At 38.9% G+C, this 19,970-nt stretch overlaps 1 protein-coding gene across 1 annotated transcript in view; it reads right to left on the bottom strand.

The window, feature by feature from the left end:
• LOC130409246 (leucine-rich repeat-containing G-protein coupled receptor 6) overlaps positions 1 to 14,527 on the bottom strand; it is a 76,402-nt gene extending 61,875 nt beyond the window's left edge. The window contains exon 1 of the mRNA XM_056733108.1: positions 14,153 to 14,527. Coding sequence (XP_056589086.1) covers positions 14,153 to 14,337 — 185 coding nt within the window. The 5' untranslated portion in view covers positions 14,338 to 14,527. The remainder of the gene's footprint in view (positions 1 to 14,152) is intronic.
• Positions 14,528 to 19,970: the final 5,443 nt, after the last annotated feature.

The following is a 19,970-nucleotide window of genomic DNA, read 5'->3' as shown; positions in this document are numbered from 1 at the left end:
GAGGGCCATTAACTAATCCAGAGTTTATAAACCAACACTAATGGTGTCATTCCTGATTGACTAATAAAATGTATTGCCAGAACAGCCAGAGACCGGTCCTTCTGTGATCTTGGTGGCGTTTGCCAAAGGCTGTGCAATGTGTCCTTTTTTGGAGGATCTATTGACAGAAATGCAATCTAATATACATTACTATGTCTTCAGAGGTGTATAAAGACCTCATGTAATGAATGTTTTTATTACCTTAGAATGAGCTATTTCTATTTATTACAGGGCTCGTTGGAGTGCTTGATTCTAATTGGCCAGTCGCAACATTTGCAGGTTCGTTATTCCCAGGTAACAACATCACAAAACTAATAACACGGTAAACCAGGATGCCGCAAATAATTTTGATTTGACAAATTAAATATAAATATTTTACCAAACATTCATTTTATCCATAGTGACTTACAAAGAGTTTAGAGAGCAATAAGCGATATGTCATACAGGAGCAACATACATGACATTATATTTACAAATGATTGAACCAAATTGCCTTTCCGTGACATTTGAATGTCATTTCTAACCTTAAAACCGATCTAAACAGCATTTTTTCGTGGAAGGGCTGCATTCGGCTTATTAAGTATTTCAAATCAATATTTGCAAAATAAGACCCTTCAGTGTGATACGAGATCCGTCGCTTCGTCACAATGATCACAAATATATCTGCGATAACAACTGGCTACCTGTACATTATCCCTAACGTGTACACCCCAGGTCCCGTTGCATGGAATTCACCATGTTGTTTCTACTGTAGCCCTGGGCACCATTAACTACCATAGTAGGAAAAATAACAATGGTAGTCAAAAGTGCCCCAGAACTGTGCTTTTCACATTCTTCAAAATATCTTCTTTTGTGTTCATTTGTAAATCAATGTTTCCTACTCGGGTAGTCAATGGGGTCCAAGAACCGTTTGGTTGCAAGCAATCTTCCAAATATCTTTCTCTGAGTTCATGTACAACAAAAACATTTATACTGATTTGAAACAACTCGAGAATGAATAACACTATTAAAAAACAATTAATTTAAAATGCATTTATTTCATACTTAGTATAGGATAAATGTATTAACAGATTTACTGACATGACTTACTTATATAAAATTAGAATTACATTTTTTTTGGAGTACTATTTATACACATTTCTTCATCCTATGTCTCAACAAAAATGTGTTGTTATGTTAATTTTGATAAGGATTTTATGATTTTTTCTTTTTTTTATCTTTCAATGCAGTGTACCTAAAGCATACTTGTAAAAGTTCCACTTTAGCACTTAAATGTATCTTTAGTTGGACACCAGCACTATTTCTTCACAATTAAAGTACATAAAGTACAACATTAGTTGTTCCAATTTAGAAGAAATTAAGTATAACAATTCAGTATAACACAAAAACAATCGCAGTGTATTTTCATTTAGTACATATTTTATGGATTTGCAGTATACTAAGCATGAAACACATGTATTTCAAATACATTTGAGTATGTTTTCACTAGGGATACGATGACAGAATTTTCATTTTTGTGTGAACTGTTCCTTTAAGACAGAAATAATGGGTATGAATGAATGAATTCTGCAAATATTTAGCGGCTTTTTATCACACTTTAATATTGGTATTGTGGTTATATAATATAGGTACAATTAAGTTTTCATCGGATACTGTAATGTATAGCGCCATTAAAACAGGTTCCCATAGAACATCTAATACAGACGTTCTAGATGTCTGAACCGTGCGGCTCCTCGACATACTGGCCCTCAAGTAATTATAGGCATCCATCTTTCACTCAATGCTGTTCCCTAACAACATCATGCTGGCCTGCAGCCAGACATCAAACCGCACCCGTATCAACATACTTGTCAACAAACTTCCTGTCACTTCAAACAGAACCGCTCAATGTGTACATGAAACACTAGCGTCCAATACCACTTAAATACTGCAGAAAATTTAAACACACATTGAAAGTGAGTATAATAACAAACGTAATGTTTAAAGTAAAGAAAGTTCAGTCCGAGTTAATCGCCACCGAAAAATGTCAAGGCATTGAATAAATGAACAAAGCACATGCTGTTTAAATGTGTATACACAACCCATTTTGTGTTACAACAAGTATGACATTGAAATTGCGTTTTAAACCACCCTGTGCATAAACCTCTCCTGTCATGATGAATTATATGGAAGAATTAATATTTAAGCACCATTTTAGGCTTGAAACCTCGAAAATGCCTTTCAAGTGCAAGGTGATTTGTTGTTTTTACAGAGGTTTGGGGTCAAAATTGTTTTCTGGAACAGCATGCTCTTCATAGTGTATTCTACATTTAGAGTTTTGACCTATCATGCATTGCAGGTTCAACAACCAATCGGCCACAAACGAACACTCATTCTTTCCCCTGCTCTCCGGTAAGATGAGGGGATGAGGTGGAGCTTCAGGTCTTTGTGGAGTTTGAGAGGGAGTAGTCTGGAGCCAGCGGCCTGATGCTGGAGCTGATAGTGGGCCTGTCTCGTCGTCTGGCTTCAGCGTGGCTCCTCTCTACAGACGCCCACCCCACTGTCCTGTTTTTTCAATGAGTCTTGACCTGGGTCAGAACAGATCGCCATCGCTCCACTGACATAATGGGGAATCCGCATGGAAACTATATTTGCTGCACGGAGAGGAATGCAATAAGGAAGAGGGGGAACCTAAGAGGAAGAGATTATCGTTCGGAGGAAGTCTTTGAAAGACACGAGACCACAGAGGGACGAGGCACACGCAAACAAATTTGCCACTTTGATAAGAATGTACGTTCAACTACACCAAACCAGTTCTGTGAAACGATGATAGTAAAACATGTTTATTTGTGCTTTCGTTGAAATGTAAAAAGTAATCATCAGAACATGTTGAATAATAACATCCAGAATAATAACTTTTCAGAATGCGGCAATCTTTAAAGACCTCATGGAATTTATTCTACTTCTATATTTATTCTCTGTGAGTTAGCTTTGAGGTCTTTTTTTACCTGAATCTGAAAAATCTTATGGTGTGAAAAATGACACTTTTAACACATTTTTACAGTTTTTTTCTCTCAGAAAACAATATTATGGCAATTCGTAACTTTTAAAAGTTTCGTATTTGTGTAAATCCCATTTGTATGTTAATGACATAATGACATTGGTTCTGTCTAGAAATGTTCGATTTTGTATTAATCATATTGTCCGAATTAATAAAAAAGATACCATGTGAAATTAGTTTTTGTATAATTCCTGTGAGATTATAGGATGAAAATATTTGATGACAACACAGATTATTTTCCAATAAAATGTTTTGTAAGAAACTCAACAACACTTTTCTAAATTCTTTTTCACCCTTCAAGTTATTTCAAACCTGTACGGCTTTCTTACTTTGCAGAACACAAAAGAAGATATTTTGAAGAATGTTTGTAACCAAACAACATTTGACCACATTGACTTCCATTGTATGGACACAAAGCCACATTTTTGTGACATTCCTCAAAATATTTTATTTTGTGTGATTCAGAAGACAGAGTCATATGCAGGTTTTGACATGAGGGCGAATAAATGATGTCAAAGTGTACTAACCCTTTAATTTCCAACTGTCCACAATTAACTTTACACCCATGACAAACAGATATAAAACTGTATTGAGCACATTAAATGAAACGCATCCTATTAAAGCGTCCATTAAACACAATGTAATGGTCCTTATGAGTTCTGCTTCATTTCATTCCACCAAAACAGGAGTGATTGAGCAATAGACAAGGAAGAAACAAATAGATCTAAATACAGACAGGGACAAAGATGCAGGCTCCAGAACACAGTCGCTGTTGCTTGTGGTCTCTCCCTCTGGTTATGAGAGTCTGGGTGGTCCAAACACACACACATACACACTAGCAAGCCCTCATTTTCCCTCAGCTCTTAATTCGCTTGTCGTGGTTTTCTCCACAGGCCAGACTCTGGTTAGCCATCACCACTGCAATGCGTAACATAATGACAGCAATTTGCGGTCGCAAAGGCAGAAAACGAGAGAAAAAGTCAGAAAGACAAGAGCAACCTGCCTTTCATATGGATGGCAGAACCACATATATCTGCGAGTGGAATGATGAGTAAATCCAGTGCATGCGTTGCAAAGGAAAACCACGTGGAAGAACAGACCGACCCCAGATCTGTCTTCGTGGTTTAGTTTCACCATAATTTGGCATATGACATTAAAATATGTCCGCATAATTGCCGATCCGAGTTGATGTGTGGATTAAATTTCTGTCAAAGCTGTCAGAGATTGCGGTTAGAGCTAAATGTACAGAGGTTAATAACTGTACTTTTCCTTAGCTTAGCATCATTTGCTATTTTGCAGTTCTGTCTGCTCTCAAATGCTTCCCAAAAGTGCCCAACCTCCTGTTGCAAAGAGGAGAGTCAAGCGTTTCAAACTCACATTGTACACATAAGCAGCATTCTGAAACACAGTCGACCACTATGTAAAAAAATTTCAAAATCAGCCGAACACACTTTGAGTCATTCTGAAATATATTCTTGCTCTACCCAGCTTTGTGAAAGTAGTGTCCTTGTTATAATTCTCCATACAAAGCTCAAATAAATGTATTCCGAAACGAAACGTTTATGAGTAAAAACTGTCTTTTTTTAAAAGACAGGTCATGTAAGACTTTGAACATAGATGAGAAAACTACACGCGTAATGGCGGCTCGCTGGGTCCTCATACTGTATCTCAATGGCGAATCTCATGTGTGTCTCAGAACCAATGAGATTTGACTTTGAGCATAAAACTTTTCATTACTTTTACTCACAAACATATCATTTCACTTGAGTAATGCACACTCCAGGGGTATAGAATTTAAAAACTAGAATTCATGTTTGGGTGAACTATTCCTTTAATGGTGTTTTTTCAATCGTTCTTTCGAAGTTTGACAGCCTCAGTATCCAGCTGGAAAAAGATCAAACACGTTTGAATGTGTGTAAATAATGACATTTTACTTTTGTTTCTGGTTTAACTATTAAATCTTGGATCCGATAGCACACTTTACCTTTAAAAAGAACATTTCTCATTATCTCTTCAAATCCTAGTTTTTCCCGAATCTCCAATCTAGAGCATTAACACCAGAGATAAAAAAACAGAATTTATCCGACATCTCTCTACATGTTAAGACTGAATTGTTTCCCTCCTCCCGCGAACTTCACTCTCTAATCAAGTATCAAAGAGAATGTCTTTCAAAGCACTTTCAAAGCAGAAATGTGCTATTTAATGTGTTGCCTTGAGTGATGTACTATTGCAATAAATTTCCTGGTGTCCCCAGTGGCGAGCAGCTGAAGCAGCTGCAGGTTGGGTGGAGGAAGCACCCTCCTTGTCTCTCCTTTTCACCCTTTACCTAGAGCTCCTCATCTCCGCTGCAGCCTCTAGAGCAGATGCACCCCCGACCCATGCAGAATGCTGCTCTATGGTGAAGACTGCATGACATCTGATGAGGTTTGGACGTTAATGTTTACTTTCATGCTGGAGGGCACGAGTTAAGAAACCTAAACCCCATGTGAAAGGAGCAATTTGAAACACGAAATTCAGAAATACGCAAGGGGAACAGTGACCTCAATATCTGTTCATTTCTTTTCATCAGATACGTTTTATGATTATCAAGTCATGCTGTCCGTGCTCAAAGCAGATAAACTGTGCACATTCAAATGAGCGGATCATCTCTAATGCCTTTCCGCTTTGATGTTCGGCAGCAGTTTGGCATGTAAGAGCATGCCATGGCTTTACTCATAAAGGATCATACCTTCCCAGACCACAGGTATCCTGCCTCCAAAGAAGTTTATTTACGCCATCATTAAAGTCTGATCACTCTCACCCTTAAAGTACAATAACACTTAATCCCATTTAACCTCACATCCACGTCTCCCCCATCCTTCCAGGAAACCGCTTGTTCCCAAAAAACTGCCTTTGATTTCAAAGCTTCCAGAGTTACTCTTAAAATGCAAGTTATGTTTTCTTTGGCGCAGTTCTACGTATCATCAAAAGAGGTTGTAATGTTCAAAGATGTTATTTACAAGGTTCTTGATGTGGAGATTTTGCAATGACTCCACCTGCATCGCGGCACAAGAAAGTTCTGCTGCAAGTTGGCCGGTTTATGACTCAACGCTACTTGTGCGTCAAATGGATTTGTTTGGATTGTAGCTCCTTTGTTGCTCTACATACGAGCTGTGCAGCTGCGAGCGATGTGACTCCGCGTGTCACGCATACCTCATGGCTCGCTTCATAGGCAACCGTTCCCTCGTCCGTTCCTGCTAGACTCGACGCCCTTGGTGGACCCAAGCCATTTGCCAGAAATCTCCTAACGCCACAAACTCCGCTCTCCCAAACAGACTAAAATTACTCAACGTCGTTCTGACAGACATAATTGTTTTGGGAAATACTGCAACATTCCTGGATTTTTTGGGAAAGGTTTGTCTCATTACAGAATGTTTCCAGTTGTTTGTGACGCAAATCTTCCTTGACTGTCGACATGTTATGTGATTCTCCATTACTAGCTTGTCCAATATATACAGGTGTAACCAGAAGGAGCCAGTGATCATTTTTGATGTGAGTCATGTCCCTAAATAGTTCAGAATAGGAAAATCTCTGTTTTAAATTCCTGCCGGAAACATGCTCTGATTGTCCACCAAACCTTTAAATCAGTGGAATCTGGGATGAGTTGTAGATCCTCAATATGGCGAATATAAGCAAAACTCACATCTGCTTACTCAAACCCTCACTGAATGAGAAACTAACCGTGCCCATTGTGACGTGACTGATTTCCTTGACGGATAAAGGAAATGAATCTGGAACCTGAGCTTCTGTATAAACCATTCCCACTTAACGACAGGATTCCGGGTGTCTTCTTTCCCAGCCATTGTCCTCCCTGAAGGGTTTTGGTGGTGTTTGAGGGGGTGAGAACATGTCACCTCAAAACCACAGTTTATAGCTTCTGTCAGATCCCAGGGGCCGGTGGTGAAATGTGGCTAAAGACTTAACCACAGGTTAAGAGACCCCCACACAGACCCCAACAGAGGCCTCTGATGGATCGTCGAGTTTGCCCAGGGGGTGATTTATGAACCTTTACCATTGAAAAGGGCAGAATCCACACTTGATCTTCTCTATCATTCAAATGTTGGACCCACCAGAATCGACAGGGAGGGTTTATTTGTTGCTTTTTTATAGCTCAGGAGACATAATAGATTAGATTTATGACTTATTATTGATCTTGTCTTGGATGTCTTTCTAAACGTCAATGAACACTTTATCTTGCACATACTGACCATCATAAGCAAATAGTTTTGAATGTCCTGAAGGAAAAAGTCGTGTTTGAGTAAGTTCTCAAGGAAAACTTTTTAATTTCCAATCGCATAATTTTTTTCACAAATTTCAGCACGGTTTGTTTCTTTAGCAGACATCATTTTTATAACTACAAAGAAAAATCTGAGAAGAAAAGTCAGACGTCTCCATTTCATCTCCGTTTAACTTTTATGTTATCTTCAAGAAAGGCTTGAGCTATTAAACTACTGAAACTTTTGAAATGTCTGAGGGTTTAATTTGTGAGTTAATTACCTAAAAAAACAGAAAAAAAGAAGAGAAATCTCGAAGAAGGATCAGGAATTTAGCAACTAGACTATTTAATAATCTGGAGGGGAAGTTAGTCAGAGATGTTGTTGACAGTTAATCGAAGGTCAGATGCAATTCATGTAGTCCCACACACTTTTTCTAAAGGTCCCACAAACTGTAAAGTTAGTTCCTTCAGATTGGCAGTACGTCAGGCAGAAGCGTTTGAGTCGGGTCTTCTCGAGCTCTGGATCTATTTAAAGATGTCCTGGAGATGAAGCAGTCTGCGGTAGGTCGGCTGGTTTATTTATCCTGCATGTGCTCTGACTATTTTCGGGCTGACTTCACAGGGCACTAATTGCTCTCGTTTCACTGTTAGCTAACGGGAAGAACAGGAAATGAACGACCGTGTTTGTGTGAGCCTGCGACTCTTCGTGTGTGTACTGGCTCCTACATGAATGGAGTTGTGTGTTAATCTTGCGGGGAAAATTGCAGCGGCCTGCTGTTTTTTGTTTATTTGTTGTTGTTTTTCTTTCCATTCTGCCCCTTTTTTATTTGGAATTCGAATTGAGGATCCGAGGAATTTATCAAAGAATGTGCTGTCTTTTCCACAGACTGCATAAAGGGATAGTTCATCCTTTCATCATTTACTCACCATCATGTCATTCCAGAATATTTAGGGGCAGTGTTGGCCTGCTCACCGGGAGAAAGCAAAAGGAGATATTTTGAAGAACGTCAGTAACCAAACAACATTGGCCTCAATTGACTTCCATTGTATGGACACAAAACCACAAAGACATTTCTCAAAATAACTTCTTTCGTGTTCTACAGAAGAAAAAGTCATAAACAGGTTTTGAATGACATGAATAACAATGACAGAATTGTTTTGGGGTGGACTACCCCTTTTACCCCTTATTGTGACATATTACAAGCAAAAAGCATGAAACACATAAAAGGTTTCAAAAAGGTTTTGAATTAAATACAAATCCAGTGAATTATCTATTTCAAATGATGAATTATTTATTTAGCTAATGGTGAAACTTGCTTATAAACATTTTACTGGACTTTTTCTGGCACGTTACACCGCAAAGAGTGTGCTCATAGAGCCGTAACGCTCTCAGGTGTAAACATACCTCGGGCTGGAGGGTATGTTGTACATTCTGACCCTCTCACTCACTCACTACATTGCACATCAGTGTGACAGATTCCTATGTCTGTTTGAATTCACCATTGCTCTGAATAGATCAATAGTTGAACTCCGTGTTGCCTTTCCATGACCTATCCTGACACAGAAAGCAGAACCAGACGCAGGTAAACAGGTCACTGGGGTACCGTAAGCCGAGGTCAACCGTCAAGCAGAGAGTCTGAGCAGTCTTTACATTTCCATTTGGCAGACGCTTTTACTCAAAGTCACTTACAGTGCGTCCAGGATATACATTTTTCAGTTTGTGTTTCCTAGTAATTCAGTATACAACCTCGGTGTCGCCAGCGCTACGGAAACATCCACCTTTCTGCTTTTAGCATAGCCTAATACGTTATGACATATTGCATAACGCTGTTGTATGTTATGACGCAATACTATACATTGCTCTCACTCGCTTAGTTAATCCTGAGGTGAGATTTTGTACGACGAGACCTCTGTAAACCGTAAACTCCATCAGCTGGAGGTTTTATTAAATTTGCTGTTCCAGATACCCCGTCGATATCTGGAGCCTCATTTGAAGAATACTTTTTTCCTCTTTCTCTCGGGGGCAGCACGAGTCTTGAACTTAGCCAAATACATCCATGTGTTTCATATATTTGTTAACGCTCGACTATTGCTTCTCGGAGACTCTGGGTTTTCGTAATGAACTGTTGATGGGGGCGTACATGGAGCAATATAAATCCACCGGAGCACCTCAGCTGTGATGTTGGTTCTCAGCCCACAGCACTCCGTGAGTCCTGCTGGGTTGCTTTTCAGTGATACTGTGAGCATCAAAGCTGTGAGGGATTGTCCGTGCAGTTTGTCTGCAAGCACCCCTTAAGGGATCGGCCTACAAACTTACCACATTATAAAGCTCAAAGCGTTGAGCACTGCCAGGATGAAAAGACCATTATCACCCTGTTTCACTGAAGAGCTTAAGGTGGTTTAACAGAGGGAACATTAGAGCTCTTACAGCCGTTTAATGATGCGCCCTGCCAGAGTTCAATTCACTGTGATACAAAAGTGCATAAACAAAGTGAAGATTTGCGACTTAATCCAATGTTCTTTGACATCTTAACTTCAGGGTTTACTTTAGGGATATACAGCCAGGGAGAAAATTGAGAGACTATTGTAAATTTCAATTTAATCAGCATTCTAGATGTATTGTGGTCATTTCAGTCCAGCGTCTGTTGAATTTCAATAAAGTTAAACCTCAGGAGTGACATCTAACAGCAATGTGAAAGACTGACAGCATGACTAGACACATGAAAACTGTGATTAGAACCCAGGTTATAACATAAACATTTTTTTTTTACTTTTCCTAAATACATAGTGCAAATTTTACTGATAATTACTGTTGAAAAGTAAATATAAACTTGTTTTCTTTGCAGTTTTTAAGGTCCGAAAACGTTTTTGGACTTGTTTGTCCAGTTCCAAATATTGTTTGTAGTTCAAAGGATGACACAAAAATGATGATACATTTAAATAGTAAATTTGAAAATAATTTTGAAATGGTCTCTTCATTTTTTAAAACACATCACATTTTAAGAGTAAAATGACCTGCAAACACAATTTCATGTTAAAGTTGTTTGCTAACCTAAAACTTAACTAAACCAAAACATCCAGAGTGAAATTCGGAGCAGCTTTGTGGCTATTTGACATAATTGATATGTGGATCTCAAATTCGTTCCAGCTGTTTATAATATCTATTACATCATGATTAAGGTGTTAACTTGGCCCGTTTGACACCCGAAACGTAAATCAGTGGCGAAAAGAGCCCCAAATAGATTTATGGTCTTCAAATCAGATAACACAACACGCTTCAGAACTTCTAGGCATCTTTCACACACTCTCTCTGGTCTTGTTTCTTTCTGACTCTAAAAGGTTTCGAGCACTGGAAGTCGAGGCAGGCCGGTAAGCGAAAACATGTGTCTATTGCCCTCATCTCAAGCTCAACATTAATTTGTGTTGTGTTGAAAATTGCCCTGAGAGAGATGAAAATATATGGCCCTTGGCTTCAGGAGTTGATGGCTTTGAGGTTCAAGCTGGATGGATGTTGCTTGCGTTCATGTTTAGTTCAGCGACCCTGATGCTTTCCGCCAATGTCGGTAAACTTCTGAAGAGACGGTTTTAATGCTTTCTTTTAATTGCAGCTTGTGACCTTTGTCTAGTGTATGTATGTTTGGCTTGCCGAAATTAGACATTGTAGTAAAACAAAGCTGTGTTTTCTATCACACCTGAGCACATGATGTCATATATATAATATATGTAGTGTCATAGGATTATTCTTGATGTTTGCTTTTCAGAAACTCTGTGCCAATCCATTATTTCATCTTTCCTCAAATAGTTTGTTCATCTAAAATTCACTCACTCAACACAAAAGAAGAAATTTGGTACAATGTTTTACTCTTTGTAACTATCTATACAGTGAATGGTGACTGAAGCTTTCAGTTACTAACATTATGTTTAATCCCTTTGTGTTCCAAGAAAGAAAGCAAGTTGAACATGTTTCAAGAGCAAGTAAATGATGAGAGAAATTTCATTTGTGGGTAAATTTAAACGATATGTGCTTCGTTCAAATTGTATGAATTATTGCAAATTAGATGCACAATTTTCATCTGCATGCAGGATTCAAATTGTGATTCTTAAGGAAGTATGACAACAGAACATCATGGACAAAATGTATGGTGTTCATAAACCTTTGGCCACTATTGTATACGTTGACACATGCACTGATGTACTGTTACCATGCGCAAGCAAAGCATTTTTATACAGATAAACAGTTTATGTAAAGAAAGCTTCAATCTTAGAACTCTTATGCCAGAAACTGACGCATAGGAACAGTATACTTAGAAATGTGCATGTTGTGTGTGTTCTGTATTTGTTCGTGTTAGTGTACAGTACAGAAAAGCAATCTCTAAACTGTTTCTGGTCTGATGCACCTCAGCGTCCACTCCTGTCGAAATCAACAGAAACAAACAAAAACCAGTACAAAAACAGACTCTCTTAGTGACAGACTTTTTCCACGCCTCAGGGCACCTGTTGTCCCATATGGGCGATCGCTGCCAAGCGAGACAGGCATTTAATATTGGCAGACTGTCCAGCACTGCTTCCAGTTTCCTCGGTAGCGTGTTCACACAGTCAACACTTGTGCCTTTACTTTCAACACTGAATTTAGCATTCATTAAGACTCATCATGCACATGTTGATTGATACAGTTAACAGTAATAAATGAATGAATAAGCAAATATTACTGCAAGAAGTAAGTAAGATACTAACTACAGGCTACCAGAGAGTAGATAAAAATGAAACTCTAATTTGGAAAAAAAATTCTCATCATTTGTTCCCCTTCATGTTTTTGAAAACCTGTAAACAACTTCTGTGGAGAAGAAAAGAAGATATTTTAAAAAATGTCTAAGTGGTTTTGTGTCCATACAATGGACGTCAATGGGGACCAATGTTGTTCCCAACTATCTTCTTTATTTAGTCCAATGGCAAATACATTTTGAGTCAACCCTTTAAGGATGCATTTAGCAAGGTGTAGCTTAACTATTATCTGTCTTGGATTACTGACACCTAGTGGCACGGATGCAAAAGCAAAGCTTTATAATAACAGATGACATTATATAAATGTGCTATTTATAGTAAGTTACTAATTTATTTAAATAACAGCCATCAACTCTCACCATATCAGTCTCCATGAGGCAACTTGACCCATGAGAAGAACCCATAGGAATATAAAATGAGAAGAACTCAGAAGAATATAAAAAGTTATCTCAAAATGTCAGATTTGAAATTAAATCTGATGAAGGCTAATTCCGAAATACACTAAGGAACGGTTTCACAGCCAAGGCTTAAGACTAGTCCCAGACTAAAATGAATGTTTGACCTGTCTTAACTTAATATAACTTGTCCTGAAATATCTTAAAATTCATCAGTGCCGTTGTTTTGTCTCAAGATTCATACCAGTAAGGTATTCTTCTAAGGCATTTTTATAAAAGGGACATAAATATCTTGACTTAATTTAGTCATAGTCCTGGCTTAAGCAAAGCCGTGTCTGTGAAACCGGGCCAAAATCTTGGTCAGTTGTACTATAGGGAAAGAAAATTTAACTGCAGTTCAAAATGTTGAAATATGAAAAAATAAGTCAAAATTTGAAAAAACTATTATTAATAATAAAAAATAACAACAAGACAATAGTCCAGAACAAAATCAATAGGAATCAGGCTTTAACAGGCAGAAACAGCATGTTCTACATCTTTTGCAAATACTTTTTCTCGATTTGTCTAAAGATTGACATGAAAAAAAAGATGAGAAATGAATAAGCACTTCGATTGAATAACTTCAGAAGAGCCGAATTCTCCTGCAGAGCGGCACGTCCTCCTCATACCTAAACACACACTCTGACATCTCAACAATGACACGCACATCAAAGCTCTATCAATATTTACTACATCCATTTGCTCTCCTTCAGTAAAGAAAGAAAGTAGACAAGGTGTTAAATTTCAACCATTTCTTCTAGTCGGATTTACAGATTTCCAAACCTAATGTAAATCTTTAAAAAAAGAAAAGTGTTCACAGTGTTTGTGACTTTAGACAACAATTCAGTAGTGAGATTCTGTTAAAATGTTGTTCGGTCAGTATAAACCATCAAGCGTGCACCAGTTTACGTTAATGAAACGAGCAGCAGAGTTGAATAAACTCTCAAGTCATGCAACACATTGCGCTTGGCAATAAAACTCCCTTCAGTGTCGGCAATATAAAAACAGAGATCCAATCTCGCGCGCATGCAAATGTCTAGAGGACGCCGCTCAAGATGTTTCAATATGTTTCGAAAGGTGGAGATACATGTGTTTGCAATCCAATGCCTCCAAAGCCTGAAACACAACTCTCCCCGGTTATTGATTCACGTGAGCTGCGCAACGTTTTATGAGCGAACATTTGAGTCCTTCTCTGCGTCATCATTCACAATCAGGGGACATATGGCATTCCTTAGCGATTAGCATGGACTTAAACCCAACGGGCTTCCAGCTGACATAGAGAAACCCAATACTGTGCAGAGCGCCCCACGGCATCACTCTACACACACGTTCCCATCAGATACCGCCGTACTGAGAACTGTCACAGGACACATGGGAAACGTGCGTTGCTTTCGTGTTTGGCGTGTTCTTTACCCTAGTGTGCGTGAGCACTGATTGAAGATACGTGGACCCCTCAAGAACCATGTCTCATGTATGCTTCATTCAGACAACTTGAAATGATCTTGAAAGCAATCGATCAAAACACATCTCAAGTCTAGAAATTCCTCATTCGCTCGGAAGACGACAAAGCGCAAAGCAGGTGATCTAAGCAGAGATACTCACAGGTAGGATGTTAAAGGACTCAGGTCACTCGGCATGGAGGATAATCCTTGTTCGGAGCAGTCCACCAGCAGTAAGATGCCATCCTCCTCACACTGGCACGCGGACGGGCACTGCACAACACCACCCGGCGGCCCGTGGGAATGGGCGCCTGAGATGGCATGCAGGATCAGCAACACCCCCAACATGACAATGATTCCAACTACTTTGCTTTATGTGGATGTTCTGTGTGTCTGCTGCAATGTGTGTCAGTCCAGTCTCTCTTGAGGCGCAGCTCTGTCTGCTCTCAGCTCTGTGAAATGTTATCCCGAGCCTCGTCTCTGTAGATTTATTCTGTCACTTCAAACTCCCATGGGTGTATGAGTCAGTCTGGGGGTTGCCCAGGTCTTCTCTCTCTCTCCGCAGTCTTATCTCACTTAGGAGACATTCACCTATTGTAGTGGGAGCGTTCAGCCTGCGTGCGATTGGCTGGAGGTTTGTGAGGGCGGAACTGCTGGGCTCAGCACTCCTCCTACTTTCTCCCGCGCGGTCCCTTTCTGCTTCAGGCAGCTGAAGCGGATGGTTAGATTGCTGCCAAAGACAGCGGAGACCAGACGCAGAGATCTACGTGTGCTGTAATCACTAAAACAAGTCTTGCCTTCATCTTTCTTGTCCGTGTCTTCCATTATGGTCAGGCTGAAAGAGAGATCAAGCCTTGAGGATTGGTGGAAAGTTCCCTTTTGATTCTGCTACACAGATTTAGACGTCAACAACTGACCGCTTCTCCTGCTGTTGCTGGCTGTATAAATCATAGGTGAATATCGTTTCGCTCCATTGCTCTTGGAGCGACGCTTACATGGTGTTTTATAACCTGAACAACAATAATCGAGTTAAGCTGTGCGCTCCCCTCAGCCAAACAAACTGCAGATTTACTGCCTCTTTACCGCAGGCAGTATGAATATCCAATATGTAGTGAAAGGCATTCGCATGGCTCGTTCAGCGTTCTGTTTGGGAATGTTTTGGAATATTCCAGATCCCTGGAATAAATAGCATTTATTTAATCTGATGGGAATTCTTGATTCATTGCTATTAAGGGTCCTGACAGTAGCATCATTCGTGTGTACTTTATATCTATATAGTGTATAAATTTGTTCTTGGAAAGCCTTGTAGGTTTTCCTTTGAGTTTATGTGTGTACAGGTCCAAATGTCTGTAAAACACTTTAAACGGATAGTTTACCCCGAAATCGTGTTGTTCCAAACCCATTTGACTTTCTTCTATGGAACACAAAAGGCAAGAAGTTATCGTCTGACAGCCATATTCGACTTTTAATTTATTTTTTCCATACAATGAAAGTGAACGTCTGTGTCAGACATTCAGCCTTTCAGATTTCACAGAGGAAGGTAAGGAAGTTTCATCCACATGATTGTGCTGTCATGCTTTGGATTTTGTATGTACTGGGTTGATTGAGTTGTTTGGTTGCAAGTGTTATTATTATCGCCATCTACGTTTCCATTCATTTCATCAGAAAACAATCTGTTAGGAGTCTTAAATGGGAGTGCCCGAAAACATTATCCCTTGTCACTCTGCCTACCTCTGCCGTTTTTTTAAAAGTTTGTTTATGTTTTTATTTTTGTTTTGTTTATGGAGGGTCATAATTGTTAGAGTGTACCCTTTCATAAAGCTGCAGCCAATTTGTGACAATCAAATAACATTAGTTTGAGTGCCCCGGTTGTTTTGCATTCGTTTTAGTTATTCCATCCGTCACAAAATCTAACTTTCTTTCAAAGAGTTTATGATTTGTTGGATTCCGGCTTGAGGATCTCCAGTCCTGCTCATTGATCTGATGTAAATCATTCACAATGAGCTCAAATGAATTCCATTAATTCATTAAAATTCCTCAGCTGAACCCATTTTCTGTGGAGCCTTTGTTACATTCCCTCAAAAAGCCCGGCTGAACTGTAGTCATCGTATTATCTCTTCATTATCCACACACACGCTCACATGCCGGAAAACTCAGCCAGGCTCGCACACAGCAAACACCAGCAAAAGCCTGTTTTATAGGAAGATCTTTTTATATGTATTTCAGGAAATAAAGTTCTCATTAAAGTATATGCATTTTCACCAAACTTTAGTTCGGCATAAATCAATGTAGAGAGCATAGATCAGATCATTAGCTACGTGGTGGAAAAACTTGATAAGAAAGGCTTGAGTTCATATCGTAGATTTTTTCTTGGTAAATCTGAGCACGTTCATTTTTGAGCTCTCTTCTTCAACTCGTGAAACATGTTAGAGATTCCTAAGGTCTTATCGAGGAAATTAAGACTTCTTAAATGACAGTTCACCCAAAAATGGAGATTCTGTCATCATTTACTCACCCTCTTGTCATTCCAAACCTGTATGGGTTGCATTATTCTGCAGAACACAAAGGAGATATTTTGAAAAATGTTCTACAGAAGTAAATGGGTACCGTTGCTGTTCGGTTACAATCTTTTCTTTACAGTCATACAGGTTTGAAATGACAAGAGGCTGAGTAAATGATGATGTTTATCCATTTTTGGGTGAACTGTCACTTTAAGGTTTGTACATGCTTTGCATCTGTTTAAACTTTTCAAAGAAAAAGTCACCCAGAAATAGAAATCATTTTTTTCATCCTCATGTTGTTTAAACCTGTATGACAAAATAAGATACTTAAGAAATTACTTACTTGAAATTTCTCAGTGATCTTGTTTCCATACAATGTCAATGGGGGCCAATGCTGATTGGTTTCCAGCATTATTCAAAATATCTTCTTTCATGTCATACAGGTTTGGAATGACATGACGGTGAACAAATGATGAAAGAATTTTTATTTTGGGGTGAACTGTCCCTTTAACTTTTGAGTGAAAAACTGCAGTATTATACAGATCTTATGTGATTTTTCTTTTCTATGGATAGTAACACGATTCAAGGTTAATCTTTATTTACACACACAGTTGAAGGACATACTGATGTTTGTGTTGATCTGCAGAGAGTGAATGAAATCTGCTCTCATTATTTCTCGTGAAGAGCGAAACAGAAAGAGCGAGAAATTCTGAAAAGCCCCAGTGCTGAAAAGCAGGGATTTGCGAACAATGTGCCAGGAGTAAAGAAGTTGAAAGTTAGATGTGCTGTCACCAAACACAGCTCTGCAAACAGTTCCCACCTCTGGGCACCTGCTCGCCGAGTCGGAGGCCAAAACGGGGTTGGGTTACTTGTATGGCTGGAGCGACGGGGACCGCTGGAAGATCTGCCCCCGTCCCCTGCCCCTTAAGATCAAAGGCCTACACTCCCCTCTCGATCTCATTTCCCCCCTCCCCTACACACACACTCTCCATCCAGGCATCGGCAATCTTTTAAGGCACAAAAGGGAAGCAGTTACCTGGCTCTCACCTGTCTGAATCTGCCACAGGTTATTCGAGCTCTGTCAAGCGCGGAAGTCCATTCAGCGGCTGCATGATGAGAGGGAGAAACTGGAGACATGGTTCTACCCACTTACAGAGGCTGGGAACAGACAATTACTGGTGAACGCAGTCATCTCTGGCTGCTGTGACCACCTGCTCAGTTCACTTGAGGGGAACATCTCGGAAAATAAAATATTTCTACATTTGCACTGTGCAGAACATTGCTGGACATTTGTTGTTTTTAAATTGACAAACTAAAATAAATGCACACGCATAAACCATAAGAAGATATTTGTTGAATTCCTTGTTTTATTTCAGACGTTTCTTCTAGAAAGGAAGACATTGATCATCTTGTTTGGGTACCTCTCACCATCAAATATACCAAATGCGTCATTATTTATTCATCCTCATTTTTAAAAAGTCTGAATTTGACTTTTGTGGAAAACAAAAGAAGATATTTTTAGAAATGCCTCTGTGGTTTTAATGTCCATGCAAATGAAGTCAATGGGGTTCGGTGTAGTTTGGTTACCAACATTCTTCAAAATATCTTGTTTAGCAGGTATGAATGACATGAGCATGAAATCTGGGGTCTTTTGTTCAGGATAAACATCAGAGACGTACATCATAGGCCTTTTTTTGCTTTGACAGATTATAGACCAAATCCATATCTAAGAGAAACTTTTGAGAAGACATCTTATTTTGTCTTTGTCCTGTTCTTTCGCTTAATCTTAGATTTGTAATGCTGTAACCTGCACTTTGAATGTGTGCAATAGTTCACAAACCAGAAAGTTTACCCCCAAGATAGCAAAGCTGAATTCTTGTTGGCTCGCTCATGAGAATCATATTAAAAGTGTAAAATACAGTCAACTAGTATATGCCATAATGTACGTGCGAGTCAGAGCCTGCAAGTGAGAAGAGAGGAAATATATTTTTTATCTATTTTATGTATTGCCATTGGCACTCCAATTATAGAAGATACTGTAAGGAGGGAAGATTAATTAAACAGCAATAAATAAAGATGATAAATTATCGATCATCTCAAATTTGATTGCTTCAATTATTTCCAGGCAAGAACTTGCACATGTTATCTGGGGGAAGGTATAACAGGTAAAAATATATTTGAAGATTGCAAATATTCAGTAAAAATTTAATATTAAGATCCATATTAGGAAACAATCCAAGTTAAACATCCCTAAAAAGCGTACTTCACAAAATAAGAAATGTAGGGTATTGCTCAGTAGTTGTTCTTTTATAACTGTGGAGATTTATTGTTGTGAACAGTTCATTAAATTATCTTTGACATAAATTGTCTCTTGGTTCTTCGAAAGATTGCTTTTGGAGAAAAAGCAATGAGACCTTTCTTATGCAGACAAGTTCAGGTCAGTTCCTCTTGGAAGAGTTTGGTTATAAATGTTTGAGTTGCAATCAAAATATATTTTGATTGCAGGCTTTGATCTGGTAGAGATTTTCTTCTAAAACAGGAGACAAATGTGGGATTACTGGGTCTATTTCACAGAGGAAGACATGGGAGAAATAAGTAAGGCCTACCTTTAATTGTGATGGAAACAGAGTTAATGTATTTTAGCTGTTGGTAAAAGGTAAGAATCAGATCATCAAAAGCTTACAGTAAAAGTATGACATTGCCTTATCCAGAAACAATTTTTGACATGAATGAAACCTGGCAATGAAAGGTATGCTATTTATTTTTCTGTTGCAATTTGTGCTGGGAATATGATAAACCAGACAATATCTTTTTTTTAACTAGGCAATGTTAGACCTATTGGTATTGTTAAATGTAGAATAGAACCTCAAAGCTTCAAAAGTTTCCTTGAATCAATATTGTATCCAACTCAGTTACCTTATAGCATTGCCTGACAGTGCACAAGTTGCATGAGATGGCACTTGTTAAGGTGTGGATTTGTTTGGATTCATGGAGCAGATATGTTTAACATAAGAGGGAGAGAGAGAAAGACACTGGTAAGTGATGATCGTATCTTGCATGCAAGCCACGGTTAGAGCTCAGTTGGAATGTTAACACTGTCTGATAATATTTTACTGTCTCCATTTGATTCCAGCCAAACAGAACCAGAGAAAAATGATTGACCTGAAATCAGGAGGCTTTGTGTGTGTGTGTGTGTGTGTGTTTGTGTGTGTGTGCGTGCGTGCGTGCGTGCGCATGCTTGTGTGTGTGTGTGAGAGAGAGAGAGAGAAAAAAACACACTACACCTCTTTAGCATTCCATTTTTTTCTACCGCTTATCCGAATTACCTCGGGTCACGGGGAGCCTGCGCCTATCTCAGGAGTCATCGGGCATCAAGGCAGGATACACCCTGGATGGAGTCTCTTTAGCATTATTATAATATTTGCATTATAGAGCATGTCTGTTTAGATTTTTATATAAATGTTGGCAGTACACTGAAAT

This window comes from Triplophysa dalaica, chromosome 20, assembly GCF_015846415.1.
Source record: "Triplophysa dalaica isolate WHDGS20190420 chromosome 20, ASM1584641v1, whole genome shotgun sequence".
Classification (NCBI taxonomy): domain Eukaryota; kingdom Metazoa; phylum Chordata; class Actinopteri; order Cypriniformes; family Nemacheilidae; genus Triplophysa; species Triplophysa dalaica.
The sequence above is the reverse complement of the archived record's forward strand: the minus strand, read 5'-3'. Positions and strand labels throughout refer to the sequence as shown.